At 41.0% G+C, this 19,748-nt stretch overlaps 1 protein-coding gene across 7 annotated transcripts in view; it reads right to left on the reverse strand.

Moving 5' to 3' along the window:
• Positions 1–6,109, reverse strand: part of HTR7 (5-hydroxytryptamine receptor 7) — an 89,379-nt gene extending 83,270 nt beyond the window's left edge. For 5 of the 7 annotated variants that reach the window (XR_011488730.1, XR_011488729.1, XR_011488728.1 and 2 more), the window contains exon 1: positions 5,201–6,108. Coding sequence is in view for 2 of the 7 variants with exons in the window: in XM_020876189.2 (XP_020731848.1) it covers positions 5,201–5,745 (545 nt within the window). In the remaining 5 variants the exon portion in view is untranslated. Of the gene's footprint in view, positions 1–5,200 lie in introns of all 7 variants that reach the window. The other 2 variants (XR_002310463.2, XR_011488727.1) reach the window with 1 other exon arrangement.
• Positions 6,110–19,748: the final 13,639 nt, after the last annotated feature.

The following is a 19,748-nucleotide window of genomic DNA, read 5'->3' on the forward strand; positions in this document are numbered from 1 at the left end:
AAGGCCAAAGAGAGTTCTTAAAAATGGAAGATGGCTAGCAAACAGAATCCAACAACATATTAAAAAGATCATACATCATGACCAAGTGGGCTTTATCCCAGGAATGCAAGGATTCTTTAATATCCTCAAATCAATCAATGTAATACACCACATTAACAAATTGAAAGATAAAAACCATATGATTATCTCAATAGATGCAGAAAAAGCCTTTGACAAAATTCAACATCCATTTATGACAAAAACTTTCCAGAAAGCAGAAATAGAAGGAACATGCCTCAACATCATAAAAGCTATATATGACAAACCCACAGCAAACATCCTCAATAGTGAAAAATTGAAAGCATTTCCCCTGAAATAAGGAACAAGACAAGGGTACCCACTCTCACCACTACTATTCAACATAGTTTTGGAAGTTTTGGCCACAGCAATCAGAGCAGAAAAAGAAATAAAAGGAATCCAGATAGGAAAAGAAGAAGTGAAACTCTCACTGTTTGCAGATGACATGATCCTCTACATAGAAAACCCTAAAGACTCTATCATAAAATTACTAGAGCTAATCAATGAATATAGTAAAGCTGCAGGATATAAAATTAACACACAGAAATCCCTTGCATTCCTATACACTATCAATGAGAAAACAGAAAGAGAAATTAAGGAAACAATACCATTCACCATTGCAACAAAAAGAATAAAATACTTAGGAGTATATCTACCTAAAGAAACAAAAGACCTATACATAGAAAACTATAAAACACTGGTGAAAGAAATCAAAGAGTACACAAATACATGGAGAAATATACCGTGTTCATGGATTGGAAGAATCAATATTGTGAAAATGAGTATACTATACAAAACAATCTATAGATTCAATGCAATCCCTATCAAGCTACCAATGGTTTTTTTCAGAGAACTAGGACAAATAATTTCACAATTTGTATGGAAATACAAAAAACCTGGAATAGCCAAAACAATCTTGAGAAAGAAGAATGGAACTGGAGGAATCAACCTGCCTGACTTCAGACTATACTACAAAGCCACAGCCATCAAGACAGTATGGTACTGGCACAAAGACAGAAATATAGATCAATGGAACAAAATAGAAAGCCCAGAGATAAATCCACGTACCTACGGACACCTTATCTTCAACAAAGGAGGCAAGAATATACAATGGAAAAAAAGACAACCTATTTAACAAGTGGTGCTGGGGAAACTGGTCAACCACCTGTAAAAGAATGAAACTAGAACACTTTCTAACACCATACACAAAAATAAACTCAAAATGGATTAAAGATCTAAATGTAAGACCAGAAACTATAAAACTCCTAGAGGAGAACATAGGCAAAACACTCTCTGACATAAATCACAGCAAGATCCTCTATGACCCACCTCCCAGAATATCGGAAATAAAAGCAAAAATAAACAAATGAGACCTAATGAAACTTAAAAGCTTTTGCACAACAAAGGAAACTATAAGCAAGGTGAAAAAGACAGCCATCAGATTGGGAGAAAATAATAGCAAACAAAGAAACAAAGGATTAAAAAAATACATACAAGCAACTCCTGTAGCTCAATTCCAGAAAAATAAATGACCCAATCAAAAAATGGGCCAAAGATCTAAACAAACATTTCTCCAAAGAAGACATACAGATGGCTAACAAACACATGAAAAGATGCTCAACATCACTCATTATCAGAGAAATGCAAATCAAAACCACAATGAGGTACCATTACACGCCAGTCAGAATGGCTGCTATCCAAAAGTCTACAAGCAATAAATGCTGGAGAGGGTGTGGAGAAAAGGGAACCCTCTTACACTGTTGGTGGGAATGCAAACTAGTATAGCACTATGGAGAACAGTGTGGAGATTCCTTAAAAAACTGGAAATAGAACTGCCATATGACCCAGCAATCCCACTCCTAGGCATACACACCGAGGAACCAGAACTGAAAGAGACACGTGTACCCCAATGTTCATTGCAGCACTATTTATAATAGTCAGGACATGGAAGCAACCTAGATGCCCATCAGCAGACAAATGGATAAGAAAGCTATGGTACATATACACAATAGAATATTACTCAGCCATTAAAAAGAATACATTTGAATCAGTTCTAATGAAATGGATGAAACTGGAGCCCATTATACAGAGTGAAGTAAGCCAGAAAGATAAAGACCAATACAGTATACTAACGCATATATATGGAATTTAGAAAGATGGTAACGATAACCCTATGTGCAAGACAGAAAAAGAGACACAGATGTATAGAACAGACTTTTGGACTCTATGGGAGAAGGCGAGGGTGGGATGATCTGAGAGAACAGCAGTGAAACATGTATATTATCAAGTGTGAAACAGATCACCAGTGCAGGTTGGATGCATGAGACAAGTGCTCGGGGCTGGTGCACTGGGATGACCCAGAGGGATGGGATGGGGAGGGAGGTGGGAGGGGCGTTCAGGATGAGGAACACATGTAAATCCATGGCTGATTCATGTCAATGTATGGCAAAAACCACTACAATATTGTAAAAAAAAAAAAAATGGAAGAGGAAGCTTGACCCTATTGAGAGGCAACACAGAAGACAAAGAAGAGATGAGGGTTCAAGGGTTGAGTCCTCTAGAAGGTGAGAGCAGATGGGATGGTCTGATCTTTGCTGGGACACAATGCCTTCTTGCTTTTAACTAGAAGGTAGTAAAGGTATAGATGCAGGAAAAATTGGTGATAGAAAGACAAAGGAGTTTCCATTCAATGGCTGCTACTTCTTCAATGATCATGGATCATTATCTATAAAGGGTGGAGATTGGAGTGTTGAAGCTTATGAAAAGGGGCATGAAATTCCATGGGAAAAGGCTGGGAAAGCAGCCCAACATGGTGGGGAAAGGTTAAGAAAAAATCTAAGGTTCTATTTTGCAAGGTTAAATGTCCAACAGGTATCCAAATAAAAAACAGGAATATTATTATTCATCTTTGCTTATGCTTCATGAAGCACAGTATAACAAATAATAGGTACATGAAAGAATGAAGATTAAATCTTTTCATATGTTCTTAGCACCTTTTTACATTGTTGGCCATATTCTACAATGGAACTGAAGAAAAAATAGAAATGATGTACCTTATCAATCAATCGCTATCAAATGAATTTTCCTTTTCCTCAGTTTTAGTTCTGTGTGTTCTTGGAAGAAAAACAATCTGTGTCTTCCAATGTTACAAATTCTTCATTTTATCAAAAACTGACATGTTCATCCTCTAAAATAACTGTTCAGCAGAATTCACCAATGGGGCAATTTTCATTAAAAAAAATAACTAAGAGACAAACTCTGCATCCCTATGGTAACACAATTTGTGACAATCATAAGGATATAGCTGAAAAAGAAATTAGAAGCTCTTACCAAGAAGGATTAACCTGATCTCTGTACTGGAGATGTTCGTGCTGCTGCTAAGTCGCACGTGCATCATAAGTCAAGAAAGCCTTTAGCTTGTGTACGGGAATCTCAGGGTGACCCCAGCAAACAATAAGCACACTGTGCTGTTTGTTTATCATTTATCAATTGTGAAATTGAAAAAAAAAAGATTATAAATGCATCACTTGCAGTAGAAATTTTTATTACACTAAGCTCCATTGAAAAGGGCTCCATTCATGCAAGAAGCACTGTTTTGGCTGGATGAACCGTCAGATTTTTACAGTTATAATTCAAGCATATACTTACTACGTATATTGAGTGCACTCTCCTAGTTCCTGTTGCTACAGTCAGACTATAAATGCGTATTTGCGGTCATGCTTAACTACAGTAATTCAGAACTTCAGCTGTCAAGTTTGGAGCTAATATTCTCATGTATGCAGTTCATGTTCTACTCTTAAAAATAATTCCTTGTTTGCTATCAGAAGCTCCTAATATAATACACAAAATAGCAGGATCAATTTTTTAAAATAATCTATATCTTTAATTAAATGTAAATACAATGTACTTTTTTCCCTGAAAATATCCCCTTCCTTCAGTAACTATAAACCCTGGTGAAGGAGTAAAACAGAAGAACATATTAAATATATACAAAACACACACAGAGAACAGCAGTGTTTACAGGGAGGAAAGGAAGGAAAATCTCAGTTTTGTGCTAGACTATCCTTTGAGGCATTTTTTTTTAAGTGTGGAGGCACCAATTATTTCTCCTTTGCTGGAAGGTCTACACATTTAAAGGTTCTGTAGGTCCACTAAGAAAATAAGCAACTGTTTCTCTGTATCATTAAACACAACAGGATACCAGTCCTGTGCCGATTTTAAAACACTAACAAAATTCTAACTGAATATTAAGATTTAACATTTCTTTTTCAAGAGAAGCAAAGAGTTGTTTTGTCTCCAAAGAGCATTAGAACCATGCTCCAAATTGTCAACTGCACAATATCTCTAGCACTGAAGGCTAGCTCCATTGCAGAATCTTATAATGCCAGAGTCTGAAGAAAACTTCCAGGTCCCCTATTCCAATCTGACACCCAAGACAGGAATTTTTTTCCTCAGCATCGCTGACAGATGGTCAGTCTCTGTTTCAATTACTCCAGTGGGGGAGTTCTCAAGAGAAGATTCCCAAGGGATATGATGAAATGCTAGAATCAACCATTCAGACAGAGAGTACAGCTCCAAGAAGCCTGTAGATACAGACAGCGTTGCCAGACACTAAAACCAGACTTCCAAAAGAAAGTGATTCAGAATCAGCAACGTTAAGACATTTAGACCCCCCAGTCCTGGGACCACCCTAGGTCTTTTTATTGGCCTGGGAAGTAGCGTCTACAATCTGGGAAGCAAGGTGGCTTTTCTCCTGCTGGTTTCTTAAAGAATTGATTCTTTCAGGCTCACAGCGAGGGTTTGTTAGGCTCGGAGAGGATCAAATTTCTTCCTTCTGAAAACCAAGCCAAGGGACCCCCTGGTGGAATTGCTAATGCTTAAAATACTCCTAACTTTGGTCTTAAAATTCTCACCACAATAAACCAGGGCATTCCGAGCTCTTCTTTTAAAGGTATATACAGGCTAAGCTGTAACTGAAGTAGTTTGGTTGGTGTAGGGTTGATGTGTGGGGGTTGATGGTTTAAGCGCAGCCCTTCATCCCGCCGTGAAGTCCGGTTTACCTGACCAGGAAAGGCGAGCGAGCGGGGCAAAGCTGCCAGCACACCCCCTGCTGGACCCCGTCACAGGGTTGTCCGGCCCTTACCTGTCGATGCTGATCACGCACAGGGTCATGATCGAGGCCGTGCAGCACATGACGTCCATGGCGATAAAGACGTTGCAGAAGAAATGGCCAAAGATCCACTTGCCCCCAATAAGGTCGGTGACGCTGACGAAGGGCATGACCGCCACGGCCACCGAGAGGTCGGCCAGCGCCAGGGACACGATCAGGTAGTTGGAGGGCTGGCGGAGCTTCTTGACGAAGCACACCGAAATCACCACCAGGCAGTTGCCTGCGATCGTCAGCAGCGTGATGAGCGTCAGAATGGAGCCGATCACAACTTTCTCGGCTCTGCCGTAGTTGATCTGCTCCCAGCAGCCGGAGGTATTGTCCCGCGGCGCGTCCCGGGTGGGCCCGGGGCTAGCCGTCACCTCCACGACCCCGTGCAGCAGGTGCGGCGCCCAGGAGCCCGCGACCGGGCCGGCGCCGTCGGGGCTCAGGTCGGGCAGCCCGCGCCCCACCTCCGGCAGGAAGAAAGAGCGGAGGTGCCCGTAGAGGTCCGGGCGGCCGCTGCTATTAACTTCCATCATCGTGCCGCTGTGCGCCGCTGCCCATGGAGCCGGCGCCCCCGCCACGCGCTGCGGCTGCCGGCCCGGGGGCTTCACCTCGCCGGTTCCGCTCCGCTCGGCCCAGCCATGAGGCCCGCGCTGACCGCAGGGGGGCGCCCCGGCTCGGCCTCGCGGGTTCGCACGTCCCGGTCCCGCAGCCGCAGCGGACAACACAGGAGCGAGGCCGCCCCGGGGACTACTTGCAGGAGACGTCTCCGGCACCCGACGGACGCCCGGGACGCGCGGGTTCGCAAGCCGGCGGGCCGGGCTCGGCGGCCGCACCGCAGTCCGCAGCCCGCAGCCGCCGCGCCGCTCGGCCGAGAGCGCCCGGGAGGCAGCGGCAGAAGTTGCGGAGTGCGCCCCGCCCCTCGCGCCCGCCGCCGCCGCCGCCGCCGCTCCCCTGCGGCAGCCACGCCGCGTCCCCGTCGCCGCCGCCGCGTCCGGCCGCTGACCGCGCGCCCCGGGATCCCGGACGGGCTTCCCCGGCTAGGCAGGGGCCGCCGTCTCTCCCGCGCCACCCCCCACCCACTGGGCGAGGGGAGGCGCTCCTCGCGCCTCGCGGGATCCCGAGCCGCCTCGCCCGGGGGATCTTTCTTTCCGCGGGAGGCTCATACGCCCTCCGACCGATCCGAACTCCCTTGCAGTGGTCAGGATAGTTTAGTGGGGGAGGACTAGGGAGCCAGCGGATGTCCGGACTCATTGCAAAATGAAGAACCCGGGGAGGAATTTTTTTTTTATCTTAATTTTTAAAAAGACCAAAAAAAAAAAAAAAAAAAACCTTTCTGAGCACTATACCAAGCAACAGATAATTTCCAATTCTTATTTTGACCACTGATGGGAGGAAACGAAAAGGAAAAAAGAGAAGCAGCTGAATGGGGCGGGGGTGAGAGCTCAGATGGAGAAAAGGGACAGCGAGGGACGTCGTAGGGTCCTGGCACCTGGGAGGAGCTAGGGGCTCTGGAGAAGGGCCTTCAGAGAGCTTTAAAAAAAAACCATCGTGACAAACCCTCCAGGCGTCTAAAAACCGGCCTTTCCGCTCTGAAATAGACGTTGGCTATATTCAGATTTCAGAGCCTATGTTCAGACTTCAGAGCCTAATATATTGAAATATTCAGAGCCTACTATATTGAAGTGAGAGCTAATTCTCCATGGTGTTCTGGAACTCTTGCACATAAGAAACGATCGCTTATAATGTTCTGCAGAAGAATCCTGGAGATGTATGTTGATTTAATCCCTATTGCCTAAAATCCCCTTGGTATTGAAACCCTGTCAGGGTGGCTGGTTTTTTTTTATTTGTGAGACTTATTTCATTCCATTTTGTTCAAATATTTTATCGGAAGCTAGCAATGATTTCTTTAGTTTAAAGACCCTTAAAAATAAGCAAATCTGTTTTCTAGTTAGGCCCCAGTGTATCATAAATAAGAAGAAAGGGAACAGAAACCTCAAAATATATTGATATTAGTGCTGGGTTGGGTAACACTCTTCATTCTTCAAGGTTTTTCATCCCTCCTGTTTTTTCAGATAAGGAAACAAAGTTGCTATTTCAGTCAGCTAGTAATAGGTTTCAAACCCAGGTTATTCTGATTACTATGTTCATATTCTTCCCTCTAAACATTCCCCCCAAAATTTTTTTAAGTGGAAAAAAAATAAATCCCTAAATCTTGGGCCAATATTGACAGCTCTTTCACTGCTGTGAACGTGTCAGGGGCTCTCCTCTGGGGTAAGCAGATCAGTACATTCAGAGGAAGAGTGGAAGGTAACATAGAGATCACAGAGCAGCACTGTTTCATAGTTAAGAGGATGGGTTAGGAAGTGTCTTCAACCTTACCTAAGGGGACGACAGAGGATGAGATGGCTGGATGGCATCACCGACTCGATGGACATGAGTTTGAGTAAACTCCGGGAGTTTGTGATGGACAGGGAGGCCTGGTGTGCTGCGATTCATGGGGGTCGCAAAGAGTCGGACACGACTGAGCGACAGAACTCACTGAAGTTAGTATTAAATAACGTAATTTCAGACAGAAGAAAACTAGTTTGCAGTTGGAAGGCATCTGAAAAACCATTTTCTTCAATGAAGAAAGGGAAGTAGAGGCTGGGACAAGTGACTTGTCCAAGATCATTCGTGACTACATTGAAACAGATCAGGTTTTAGGTTTTGTGGTTTAGAATTGTCTCAAAGCCTCATAAAAATTCCTTAATGTAGTTAGTAAATTTCACAGGATGTTCTGGGCTTTTCTCACTTTGACTTTTTAACTCATTTTAACTCATTTTGGCTTTTCTTATTTTTCCCTTCTTGAGAACTCTAATCAGGGTCAGCTTACTTTCTGTCTTGACTCTTTTAAGTAATATTCTACATTAATTAATTATACAAAGAATCTGAAAAGCAATATTCTATATTTGAATCTACAGTCAGTATAATTAGCCACCTACAGTCTGGGCAGCCCTTACCCAGCCCACTTAGGTTTCATAGCAGCTTCTGATGTTTTTTACTTCTGTTTTTTTTCATTGTAGACATATAAATGCACCAAATAATCAGTAAAATAGTACTTTCAAATTTTATTTCCTCTTCCACTTTCAATATAACATTAGTTCCAAACTCCCCTTTTTATAGAGAAGTCACCTCTATTATATTATCCCTGATGATGGCTGAGTGTATTTCCTAAGAGTTGCTAGGTTTTTAATTTATAAGCTGTCACAATGCATAAACACAGTTATTGAAAATCTCAGCCTCTGCAGCATTGCTCATGTTGAGTTTAAATTTCATCTATCATTGTATCATTCCAAAAATCCAGACAGAACAACCTGGAATTCTTTCAGTTTCCCTCTAACTTTGACTAACAAATAATCATATCTTAATAAAAATGCTAAAATCTCATTTATTCTTTTCCATAATTTTCTCACAAAAAATGCTAAAGATACAGCTTAACAAAATGTTCATTAAAATACCTAACATTCACCTAAATGGGTTGTTTTGCCCTTGGTTTCCTGGGGTTTTAAAATCCATATCAGGGTGTTGCTGCCTTTCCCTTCCTTCTACTCTGGCTGTTATTTTAGAGATAATAAGAGAAGTGTTGGCATTTAAATCAAATCATGTCTTTAGTTTTTATCCCTTGTATTTCTTTCATTAAAAAAATATAAATCTGCTAACTTTAAAAACTACCAGTCCTTGTCTAGACTCTCATCTCCTATAACAGCATTTTCCTAAAATTGTCAATGAGGGCACCTGAAACAACAGCTTTCTGAGGCTTCCAACTGGCAATCTCCCGCTCTCAAAACTGCTCTGGGGGAGGACAGAAGAGCAGCCGCATCCTACAATAGGAATTATCATCTTTTTATAAGCTCTTCTTCCTGTAGGTACTCATCTGGCTCATCTAAATGCATGTGCTTAATCACATCTCTGCAGACCCACACATATCCATCTGGAGAACATAAGCTTAGGAGAGTTTATTTTCCCATAAACCAGCATACTCTGATAGTCTAGATTTACTTTAAGAAACACAAGTAAAAATAAGGCTTTCTATGCCATAGGATTCATTGGCAACATACTAGTTGTTAAGCATACTAATGTCATGGTGACTGAGGCTCCAGTAATTTCCAATGCCTGATGCAGCTGTCTTCCTGCAGGGTTACTCGACAAGAAAAGGCTAGGAAAACAACGCTTAGATGGGTATTGTGCTAAGATTAGTATATATAAATAATCAAATCCTACCCTATGGACCAGTCAGGCTGTATAGAGCAGTATCACAGAGAACATACATCCCAGCAACTGTCAACACAGATATTAGGAGGCCCAGTTGGTATAAAAGCAGTTAGTCCGGTGCATAAGAATGTCCCCTTCTCTGTGACAGGCCCCCTCACGGTGACTAGTCTCATCCTTTCTAGGCGCTGAAGGCTCTTATGACACTTTTTTTCACACCTTTATTATAGCACTTACTGTTGCATTATGCTTTTATGTTTAGGTGACTGGGTTTTCTGTCTAAGTGACAACACCCCAAAGATAAAGATATTTTCTTATTCCCTCCACATACTAGGTGTTCAACAAATGGTTGTCAAATAAATTGAGTGTAGAAAAATGCCTATAACCAAGAGTCGTTCATGATTTAAAATCATTCCTCAGCTTAAAAGTGAATGGTGAGTTTTGTTTTGATTCATATGTATGTGTCTTTTCATTGTGATACTTTCATTTGCATTTTCACTTAATTCTGACTAGAAAAAGTATTTTTCCCCTCATTGGTTCCTTTCGTTTAGAAAATTTTCATTCTCTTTACAAAGCAAATGTAACCTTTAAAATTTTTCCTCAAAAAAAACAACAAAAAATATGAAGAGAAAATCAGAGAACAGATAAATCCAAAAATGCTCATTTATTTTCCTAATTACTCAACTTTTTCTTACCAGGACCATCTTGAAATATAAGTGGTACGTGCACACCCTCTAGTGGTGAGTCTATTCCTCATACAAATTCCACAGAGAAATTCAATGGAAAGCGTCAGCTTCCACGGTCCAAACCTGAAGGATTAATTAGAAGAAAAATTAAGTTCCTCAACTTAAAGAAAAACAGATAATATGAATATTCACTCATTGATTGAGTCAACATTTATCGACTGTCTAATGCATTGCAGATACTGTTTTAGTAGTTTTTTTTTTTTTTTTTTTTTTAAGGACACAGTAACTTGGAGATCCTGTTGGACATCCAAGTGGAGATATCAGATAGTCAAATACAAGTTCAGGAGACAATTTCTCAAGAAGAAGAGCAGATAGAGTAGAAGGCTGGGGAATTTACCCTAGGATGGATGCTCCAACATCCTGAGGTCAGGGAGAGGATGAAAGACCAACAAAAACTGAGGAGAGACCCTTGAGTTAGGAGGTAAACCAAGAGAGATTGGATGCTCCAAGTCAGGGGAAGAAGATGTCAAGGAGAATAAATTGACAAACTGGATCAAATGCCAAGTAAAGAAAGAACTATTCCAGTGGAGTGGCTGGAATAAAAGTGGACTAGAATGGGTTCAAGAGATCATGAGAAGAGAGAAAATGGCAACTGGGAGGGCAGACAACTTTTAGAGTAGTTTTTCATTCAAAAGAGTAACAGGGAATTGGGCAGAAGCTAGAGGGACATGTGATATTTAAAAATAATCAGAAAGAAAAAAATAAGAAAGTCTTTCTCTTAAAAATTGATAGGATGCACCTTATACCACATTTTCTAATCTCCTATAGAATTTTAGCAACCCTTCTATAGTCTTCAAAATAATATGTGAAATGAAAATTTCCATCATGTTCATGTCCCCATTTCCAGGCAAAATTATCCTTGATCCATTCTTTCAGTCATTCAATAAACATGTACCAACTATATATTGTTTTCAGTGCTAAGGGTGAATAATTAAGACAAATTCTCCATTCTGCAGATGTTCACTACCTGGTGAAAGAGACAGACTAGATACAGTGCAGTATGAAAAGCCTCATATGTATGAAATAAAGATGGAGCCCAGAGGAAAGGAGGCTGTTCTTGGGGAGCCCAAAGAATTCACAGAGCTAACATTTCAGTTCAAGCAGAAGTTTCATCAATAGACTGAAGGACGGCGGGGTGCAATGCTGACAGGTGTTCATAACTATATGGAAGACTTGCCATAATATGTCATGTAAAATGCATTGGAAACAGCAAGGGTAGACTTGCTGGGAGGCAATCATAAAGAATCACGTGTGTCCAAACAATCAATGCTGGGGAAGGTGTGGCAAGAAAGGAACCTTCCTACGCTGTTGGTGCAAATGTAAATTGGTACAGCCACTATGGAGAACAGTATGGAGGTTCCTTAAAAAGCTAAAGAAAGAGATATCACATGACCCTACAGTCCCAGAGAAAAACATGATCTGAAAGGAGGTATGCACCCCAGTGCTCACTGCAGCGCTGTTCACAATAACCAAGATGTGGAAGCAACCTAAATGTCCATCAGCAGAGGAATGGATAAAGAAGATGTAGTACATACACACCATGGAATATTACTTAGCCATTAGAAAGAAGGAAGTAATGCCGTTTGCAGCAACATGGATGGACCTAGGCAGCATCATACTGAGTGAAGTAAGTCAGGCAGAGAAGGAGAAATGTCATATGATATCCCTTATATGTGAAATCTAAAAAGAAATGATACAATTGAACTTACTTACAAAACAGAAAGAGTCTCACAGACTTAGAGAACAAACTTATGGCTTCCAGGAGAAAGGATAGTGGGGATGGGATAGCTAGGGAGCTTGGGGTGGATCTGTACACACTACTATATTTTAAGTAAATAAATAACGAGGACCTACTGTATAGCACATGGAACTCTGGTCAATGTTAGGCGGCAGGCTGGATGGGAAGGGAGTTTGGGGCAGAATGGATACATGGACAAGCATGGCTGAGTCCCTTTATTGTTCACCTGAAACCACCACAACATTGTCTGTTCATCTCCTATACCCCAACACAAAGTAAAACATTTGAAGAAAAAAGAAACGGTGCTACCACCTCCCCACAAGAAAAGAATCGTGTCATGCAAAGAAGGTATGAACGTTGCTGTGTACTCATATGGCAGAGATCAGAGAGAAGCAAAGAACTTTCTCATGTTTCTGCTTGTAAGGGCACTAATCCCATCATGAGGGCTCCACTCTCATGACCTAACCATCTCCCAAAGGTTCCGTCTCTAAATGTGATGTATACATATTTGGGGTTAGAATTTCAGCCTACAAATTTGCAGGTACACAAACATTCAGTTCGTAACACCTGCCTTTTAAATAAAATATTTTCAATGATAGAGGAGAGAATAAATAGATTTATAAGTGTATGCATGCTTAGTCACCACTGGATCAAAAATATAGTAGATGCCTTTATCTACTTCTAACAAATATGTTTTCATTTTAATATGTTTAAATGTAGATTTGAGATCAACTGAATATTGTCAACAGTCCCAATATACATGTAACATTTTGAAGTAAGGGCTAAATACATATATATATATGTACATATGTATGTATACATATATATATGTGTGTGTATATATATATATATATATATATATATATACTATGTAACATATATTAGATAGTATATAAGATGATGGATGGATGTACATGTGGGTATGTCTGGTAGCATTTACATAAAAGAATCACCATGAATGTAACTACTATAAATGCAGAGTGATACAGATTGTCAACTCAAATGATAAAAGTAGCAAAGCTGCAATGACATAAGTTTTTGAAATGGGGAACAACTCTTCTGGTTCTCCTATATATAGTTCCAACCAACTCTTATAGGTCCCAGCAAAGCAAAATACAGTCTTCCCTCTATTTACACAATAATTATATTCCTGGAAAATTCTGTGCATATGAAAATTGCTGTGCTTTTGTATGTAAAACATATTTAGGATCTAGGCTTCAGTTCAGTAAGTTCAGTGGCTCAGTTGTGTCCAACTCTGCGACCCCATGAACCGCAGCATGCCAGGCCTCCCTGTCCATCACCAACACCCAGAGTCCACCCAAACCCATGTCCATTGAGTCAGTGATGCCATCCAACCATCTCATCCTCTGTCGTCCCCTTCTCCTTCTGCCCCCAATCTTTCCCAGCATCAGGGTCTTTTCAAATGAGTCAGCTCTTCATATCAGGTGGCCAAAGTATTGGAGTTTCAGCTTCAATACCAGTCCTTCCAATGAACACCCAGGACTGATCTCCTTTAGGACGGACTGGTTGGATCTCCTTGCAGTCCAAGGGACTCTCAAGAGTCTTCTCCAACACTACAGTTCAAAAGTATCAATTCTTTGGCTCTCAGCCTTCTTTATAGTCCAATTCTCACATCCATACATGACCACTGGAAAAACTATAGCCTTGACTAGATGGAACTTTGTTGGCAAAGTAGTCTCTGCTTTTAATACGCTATCTAGGTGGGTCATAACTTTCCTTCCAAGGAATAAGCAATTTTTACTTTCATGGCTGCAATCACCACCTGCAGTGATTTTGGGGCCCAGAAAAATAAAGTCAGCCACTGTGTCCACTGTTTCCCCATCTATTTGCCATGAAGTGATGGGACGAGATACCATGATGTTAGTTTTCTGAATGTTGAGCTTTAAGCCAACTTTTTTCACTCTCCTCTTTCACTTTCATCAAGAGGCTCTTTAGTTCTTCACTTTCTACCATAAGGGTGGTGTCACCTGCATATCTGAGGTTATTGCTATTTCTCCCGGCAATCTTGATTCCAGCTTGTGCTTCCTCCAGCCCAGGGTTTCTCATGATATACTCTACATAGAAGTTAAATAAGCAGGAAGACAATATACAGCCTTGATGTACTCCTTTTCCTATTTGGAACCAGTATGTTGTTCCATGTCCAGTTCTAACTGTTCTTCCTGACCTGCATATAGATTTCTCAAGAGGCAGGTCAGATGGTCTGGTATTCCCATCTCTTTCAGAGTTTTCCACAGTTAATTGTGATCCACACAGTCAAAGGCTTTGGCATAGTCATTAAAGCAGAAATAGATGTTTTTCTGGAACTCTTTTGCTTTTTTGATGATCCAGTGGATGTTGGCAATTTGATCTCTGGTTCCTCTGTCTTTTCTAAAACCAGCTTGAACATCTGGAAGTTCACGGTTCACATATTGCGAAAGCCTGGCTTGGAGAATTTTGAGCATTACTTTACTAGCGTGTGAGATGAGTGCAATTGTGTGGTAGTTTGAGCCTTCTTTGGCATTGCCTTTCTTTGGGATTGGAATGAATACGGACCTTTTCCAGTCCTGTGGCCACTGCTGAGTTTTCCAAATTTGCTGGCATATTGAGTGCAGCACTTTCACAGTGTCATCTTTCAGGATTTGAAATAGCTCAGCTGGAATTCCATCATGTCCACTAGCTTTGTTTGTAGTGAGGCTTTCTAAGGCCCACTTGACTTCACATTCCAAGATGTCTGGCTCTAGGTGAGTGATCACACCATCTTGATTATCTGGGTCATGGAGATCTTTTTTTGTACAGCTCTTCTGTGTATTCTTGCCACTTCTTCTTAATATCTTCTGCTTCTGTTAGGTCCCTACCATTTCTGTCCTTTATTGTGCCCATCTTTGCATGAAATCTTCCCTTGGTATCTCTAATTTTCTTGAAGAGATCTCTAGTCTTTTCCATTCTATTGTTTTCCTCTATTTTTTTGCACTGATTGCTGAGGAAGGCTTTCTTATCTCTCCTTGCTATTCTTTGGAACTCTGCATTCAAATGTGTATATCTTTCCTTTTCTCCTTTTCTTTTCACTTCTCTTCTTTTCACAGCTATTTGTAAGGCCTCCTCAGAGAGCCATTTTGCTTTTCTGCATTTCTTTTTCTTTGGGATGGTCTTGATTCCTGTCTCCTGTACAATGTCACGAACCTCCATCCACAGTTCATCAGGCACTCTGTCTATCAGATCTAGTCCCTTAAATCTATTTCTCACTTCCACTGTATATTCATAAGGGATTTGATTTAGGTCTAGGCTTAGGTAATGATAAGCAAGTTTTACACCATGTGAATGTGTGGCAGGATATTAAAAAATCATGCAAGATGAGGGACAAGTGTTCATTATATTATGTTCTCATTCACTGCAAGATAGTTAACATCTCTGACCCCTTCCTACTGTAAGCTAGTGTCAACCACCTCACTTCTCAAGTATAGTGACAATGATAAGCTTACAACAACAAATTACTATGACAAACAAAAAAATTACACAAATTTTCAAATCCCTCCCTGCCCAGGCAATGTTAACTGGGAGGTAGAATAGAGTGTATTAACACTGTTGTGGATCATTGATTTAAAAAGTGTTCATCAGATGAAAACAAGGTCCTCCTGTACAGAACAGGAAACTACATTCAATATCTTGTGAGAAGAATATGAAAAGGAATGTGTGTATGTAAAACTGAATCACTTTGCTACACAGAAGAAATTAACACAATGTTGTAAATCAACCATACTTGAATAAAATAATTTGAAAAAAATAATGAAGGGTTCAGCAAACATTTTCCATAATTTATATCAGATAGTATTTATTAATTGAGACTATTATGTAGGTGTTTAAATAGCAAAACTTCCTTTTGTAACTTAAAATCACATTAGTGACATTAATTGAAAAGGGCAAATTAAGAAGTATTAGCATAAAGTTTCAAGGCTGAAATCAGAGCACCCTTTTTGGATCAGTCTTCAGCTCCACAATTTAGTGCTGCACTATGAGATTAGACCATAATTTTCATATTTGGAAACCAATTTCTAGGCCAAAAATGAGCTTAATTATTCCTTGTCAGATGAGTTTCCCCAAAACAAAATTTTGCTATATGTAAACAAATCAGTTTATATGATTTTTCAAAAGGTGGGGAGAAAGATAGAGTATTTAAAGGGGTTATAGCCTGGACCAAAAGAACCACATCTGGCCCAGCCTCCACTGGTAAACGAAGATGGAGATTTTTTTCCTTGACAGCATCAGTAAAGTAAATTTCTTTCAGCAGTTCAAAATTTCCTCAGCATCCACTATATGCGCTGCAGCTTTTTGGAACACAGATTGTGTGGGTCATGGTTAATTACCATGGCTATTACTTGTATAGTTTTTAAGTTTAAAGCTCAAAGTGGTTCTGATCTACAGGACAATAAATAGGCTAAACTTCTGCCTTGACAAAATCTTGTCACATTGTGCTTATATTTCATGAGTCTGATGTTAACACTGACCCCTGCAGGAGGCCCATCTGTAGTCATGGTTACCAATTCTGACACATCTACTTTAAAATGGTCAAAATTTCTCTCCATACACAAAAATAAGCCACTTCCTAATGATGTGCCTTGTTTGGGCAGCATTTTCAAAAGATATTTGGTCATATCAAAATTCCCAACCACATCAATAGCTTTTATATATCTACTTCCTTATCAACTGTAATAGAATACGCCAGAAATAACCTAGCTTTTTCTTGCGATTTACCCTGAAAGTTCTAAGCTGTATTTCCAACATACTGAAAATAGACTTTTAATTGTATTGTCTGTGAATACTAGTTTCTGTTTAGGACCTGCTCTTTCTTGTGCCTTCAATAAACATTCTTCCCAAACTAGTCTTCAGTTTAAAAAAAAAAAAAAAAAATAGTTGCCTGAGCAGTTTTTCTTCACTTATGGGATCATTCCCACATCACTTATGCATCATTCCTACAATGATTCTATCAACTTGACTGGGCCATTGGGTGCCCAGATCAGTGTCAAACATTCTAAATGAGATTAGCACTTGAATCAGTAGATTGAGTAAAACAGATTAACCTTCATAATGTAGGTGGGCTTCATTCCAGTCTGTTGAAGACCTGAATTGCATGATAGGACCGACACTTCTAAGGGCTTCCCTGGTGGCTCAGCGGTAAAGAATTCACCTGCAATGCAGAAGACACAGGAGACACGGGTTCAATTCCTGGATTGGGAAGATCTCTGGGAGAAGGGAATGGCAACCCACTCCAGTATTATTGCTGGGAATATCTCATGGACAGAAGAGGCTGGTGGGGTATAGTCTAAGGGGTCACAGAGAGTTGGACAAGACTGCAGAGAATGAACACACACCCAGTATGCCTTACCAGGGTCCCTAGGAAAAGTTGGGCAGGTGGTTCACTGAGCAAACTTACCATCCATGTGGTAAATAGGGGCAAATGTGAATCTGCCTGGAGGAAGGGCATCTTTTTCTGTTCCACACAGGAGCACCAGTAAGTACTCCATCATTGGGAAAAAGAGGGGGTTCTATTTGAGTTGCTAGTGTACCCTACCAGTCTACCATATGCATACTTCAGTTAATTTCTTTATTTAGGTAGTTGAATACATACAGCAGTACTTCAGTTACCCAAACTGTTGTTTAGGTAATTGAATACATCCAGTAGTGCTACAGGGCTTCCCTGATAGCTCAGTTGGTATAGAATCCACCTGCAATGCAGGAGACCCTTGTCTGATTCCTGGGTCAGAAAGATTCACTGGTGAAGGGATAGGCTACCCACTCCAGTATTCTTGGGCTTCCCTTGTGGCTCAACTGGTAAAGAATCTGCCTGCAGTGCAGGAGACCTGGGTTCAATCCCTGGGTTGGGAAGATCCCCTGGAGAAGGGAAAGGCTACCCACTCCAGTAGTCTGGCCTGGAGAATTCCTTGGACTATACAGTCCATGGGGTCTCAAAGAGTCAGACACAACTGAGTGACTTTCACTTTCATCAGTGCTACAATTGGGTTGACGTGGACATGAAGATAAACACGAAGCCATGGGTTCCTTTATTAAATTTGCAACTTTTGACTCAGTACCACCTACTTTATGCCAGTTCTATATATACCTCAGACCTCTGCATCTTGTTGTTCCTCAATTTCATGGGTCAAAATTTAATTCAAGCATCACCTCCTCTAGTAAACTGTCTGTATGTCCTCTCCAAATCTCTCAAACCTCCCCCTCAGTATGGAAGAGAAGACTCTGCCAGATGCTCTGGACACACTTGTGCAAATCATGTTATAGTATTGCTTTCTTGCCTTGCCCAACCTTAACCTTAAGCTGACAGAGGACAGAGGGGTGGGAGGAGTGTTTCTGAACTCACTCAGGAAGGGTGAGTCAAGTGAGAAGAGTACAAGGGCAAAGACCAACAGAGCATGCACTGACATTGAGGGGCCAGCCCAAGAAAGGGAGGTCTGCAGGGAGACCCAGATGGGCTGGAAGGTTGCTTTGGATGCTAAGGCCCATTCTCTCTTTCATAGCTACCTAAGGAAGAGGAAATAACTGAAGAGTCATCCTTTTTGAGTTCAGGACTCCTTGATATAATAGGGATAACAATATCTCATTGGCTGGTTGCAAAGATTAAATCAGACTGTAGATACGAAATATGTAGCGTAATTATATAGTACTATTATTTTCCAGTTAGAAGTTTCCAAGGTCTTCTATCCTTTTTGCTGTAGCTACACCAACCCACCTCACCCCTAGGCCAAATTCTGACCCCTCTCTCTGCTCCCCTCCCAATGCCATCTTCTCTTTTCCTTCTTCCCATTCCTCCTCCTCCTCTTCCACCTCCTTCCTCCCCTAACCTCTCCCTCCCTACTTCTTCTTTCCTCTCTCTCCAGCCCTTCACTCTCCCTTTCCCTCTTCTTCTCTCCCCCTTCCCTTCCCATCCTCCAACTCTCCCTCTGCTTGCTCTGCCCAGGAGACAGTACACCGAAGCCCAGGATAAAGATGCTTGGATCCACATGTAGGTCTAACATGATTAACTAAGTTTTAGATGACTCAGATGTAAAATGTAGATGTTATTAAAAAGCAGGACTTAACTCATAGCTGTTTTGAAAATTAAATAAGATATGTAGGTAATTACTTAGCAAATAGGCTTGCCCTCAGTAAAGTGATCAATGACCGTCATCTGCTCATTTTCCTTCTCACCCTTTTTCTTTTCTTGTTATCTAAGCCCAGAGTGAAGATGCAGAACGAATTCTAAAGGGTATAGTTCACAGTAACAGCACCATGACTTTCAAAGAGAGAAGCTCTCTGTTGTCTAAGCTCTCTGTTGTCTAATCAAATAATGAGTCATCTTATTCACCTTCACCACACATTTTGGACATATTTCTGACCAATATAGATTTTGTGGTCACAGTATTACCAAAATGCAAGTTCATGTGCCTGACAAACAGTGAGGCCAAACAATACCAAAATGTCATAGTTTGGAACAGAGAAATTTTATTACAGGGCCATGCAAGCAGATGGGCAGCTCAAGCCTTAAAAACCCCAAATTCCCTGAAAGCTTTCAGCAAAGCACTTTTCTAGGAAAGGGGAAGGAGAGGTTTAGTTAGTCATTGCAAACTTCTTGGGTCAAATCCTTTGTTTTTGAGGTCATGTCATGGCCAGGTAATGCTATTTCTGTAAATCTCTACCAAAGGAATGTTATTCTCTGTTCTGACAAGAAAGGGCAAGGTCTCAAGGCACGACTTTTTCCATCTGAGGTCAAGGTCCTGGCTAAGAGGAGATAGAGCTCAGCTGGCAGCTCCCTCAG

This window comes from Odocoileus virginianus, chromosome 7, assembly GCF_023699985.2.
Source record: "Odocoileus virginianus isolate 20LAN1187 ecotype Illinois chromosome 7, Ovbor_1.2, whole genome shotgun sequence".
In the NCBI taxonomy this organism is placed as follows: Eukaryota; Metazoa; Chordata; class Mammalia; order Artiodactyla; family Cervidae; genus Odocoileus; species Odocoileus virginianus.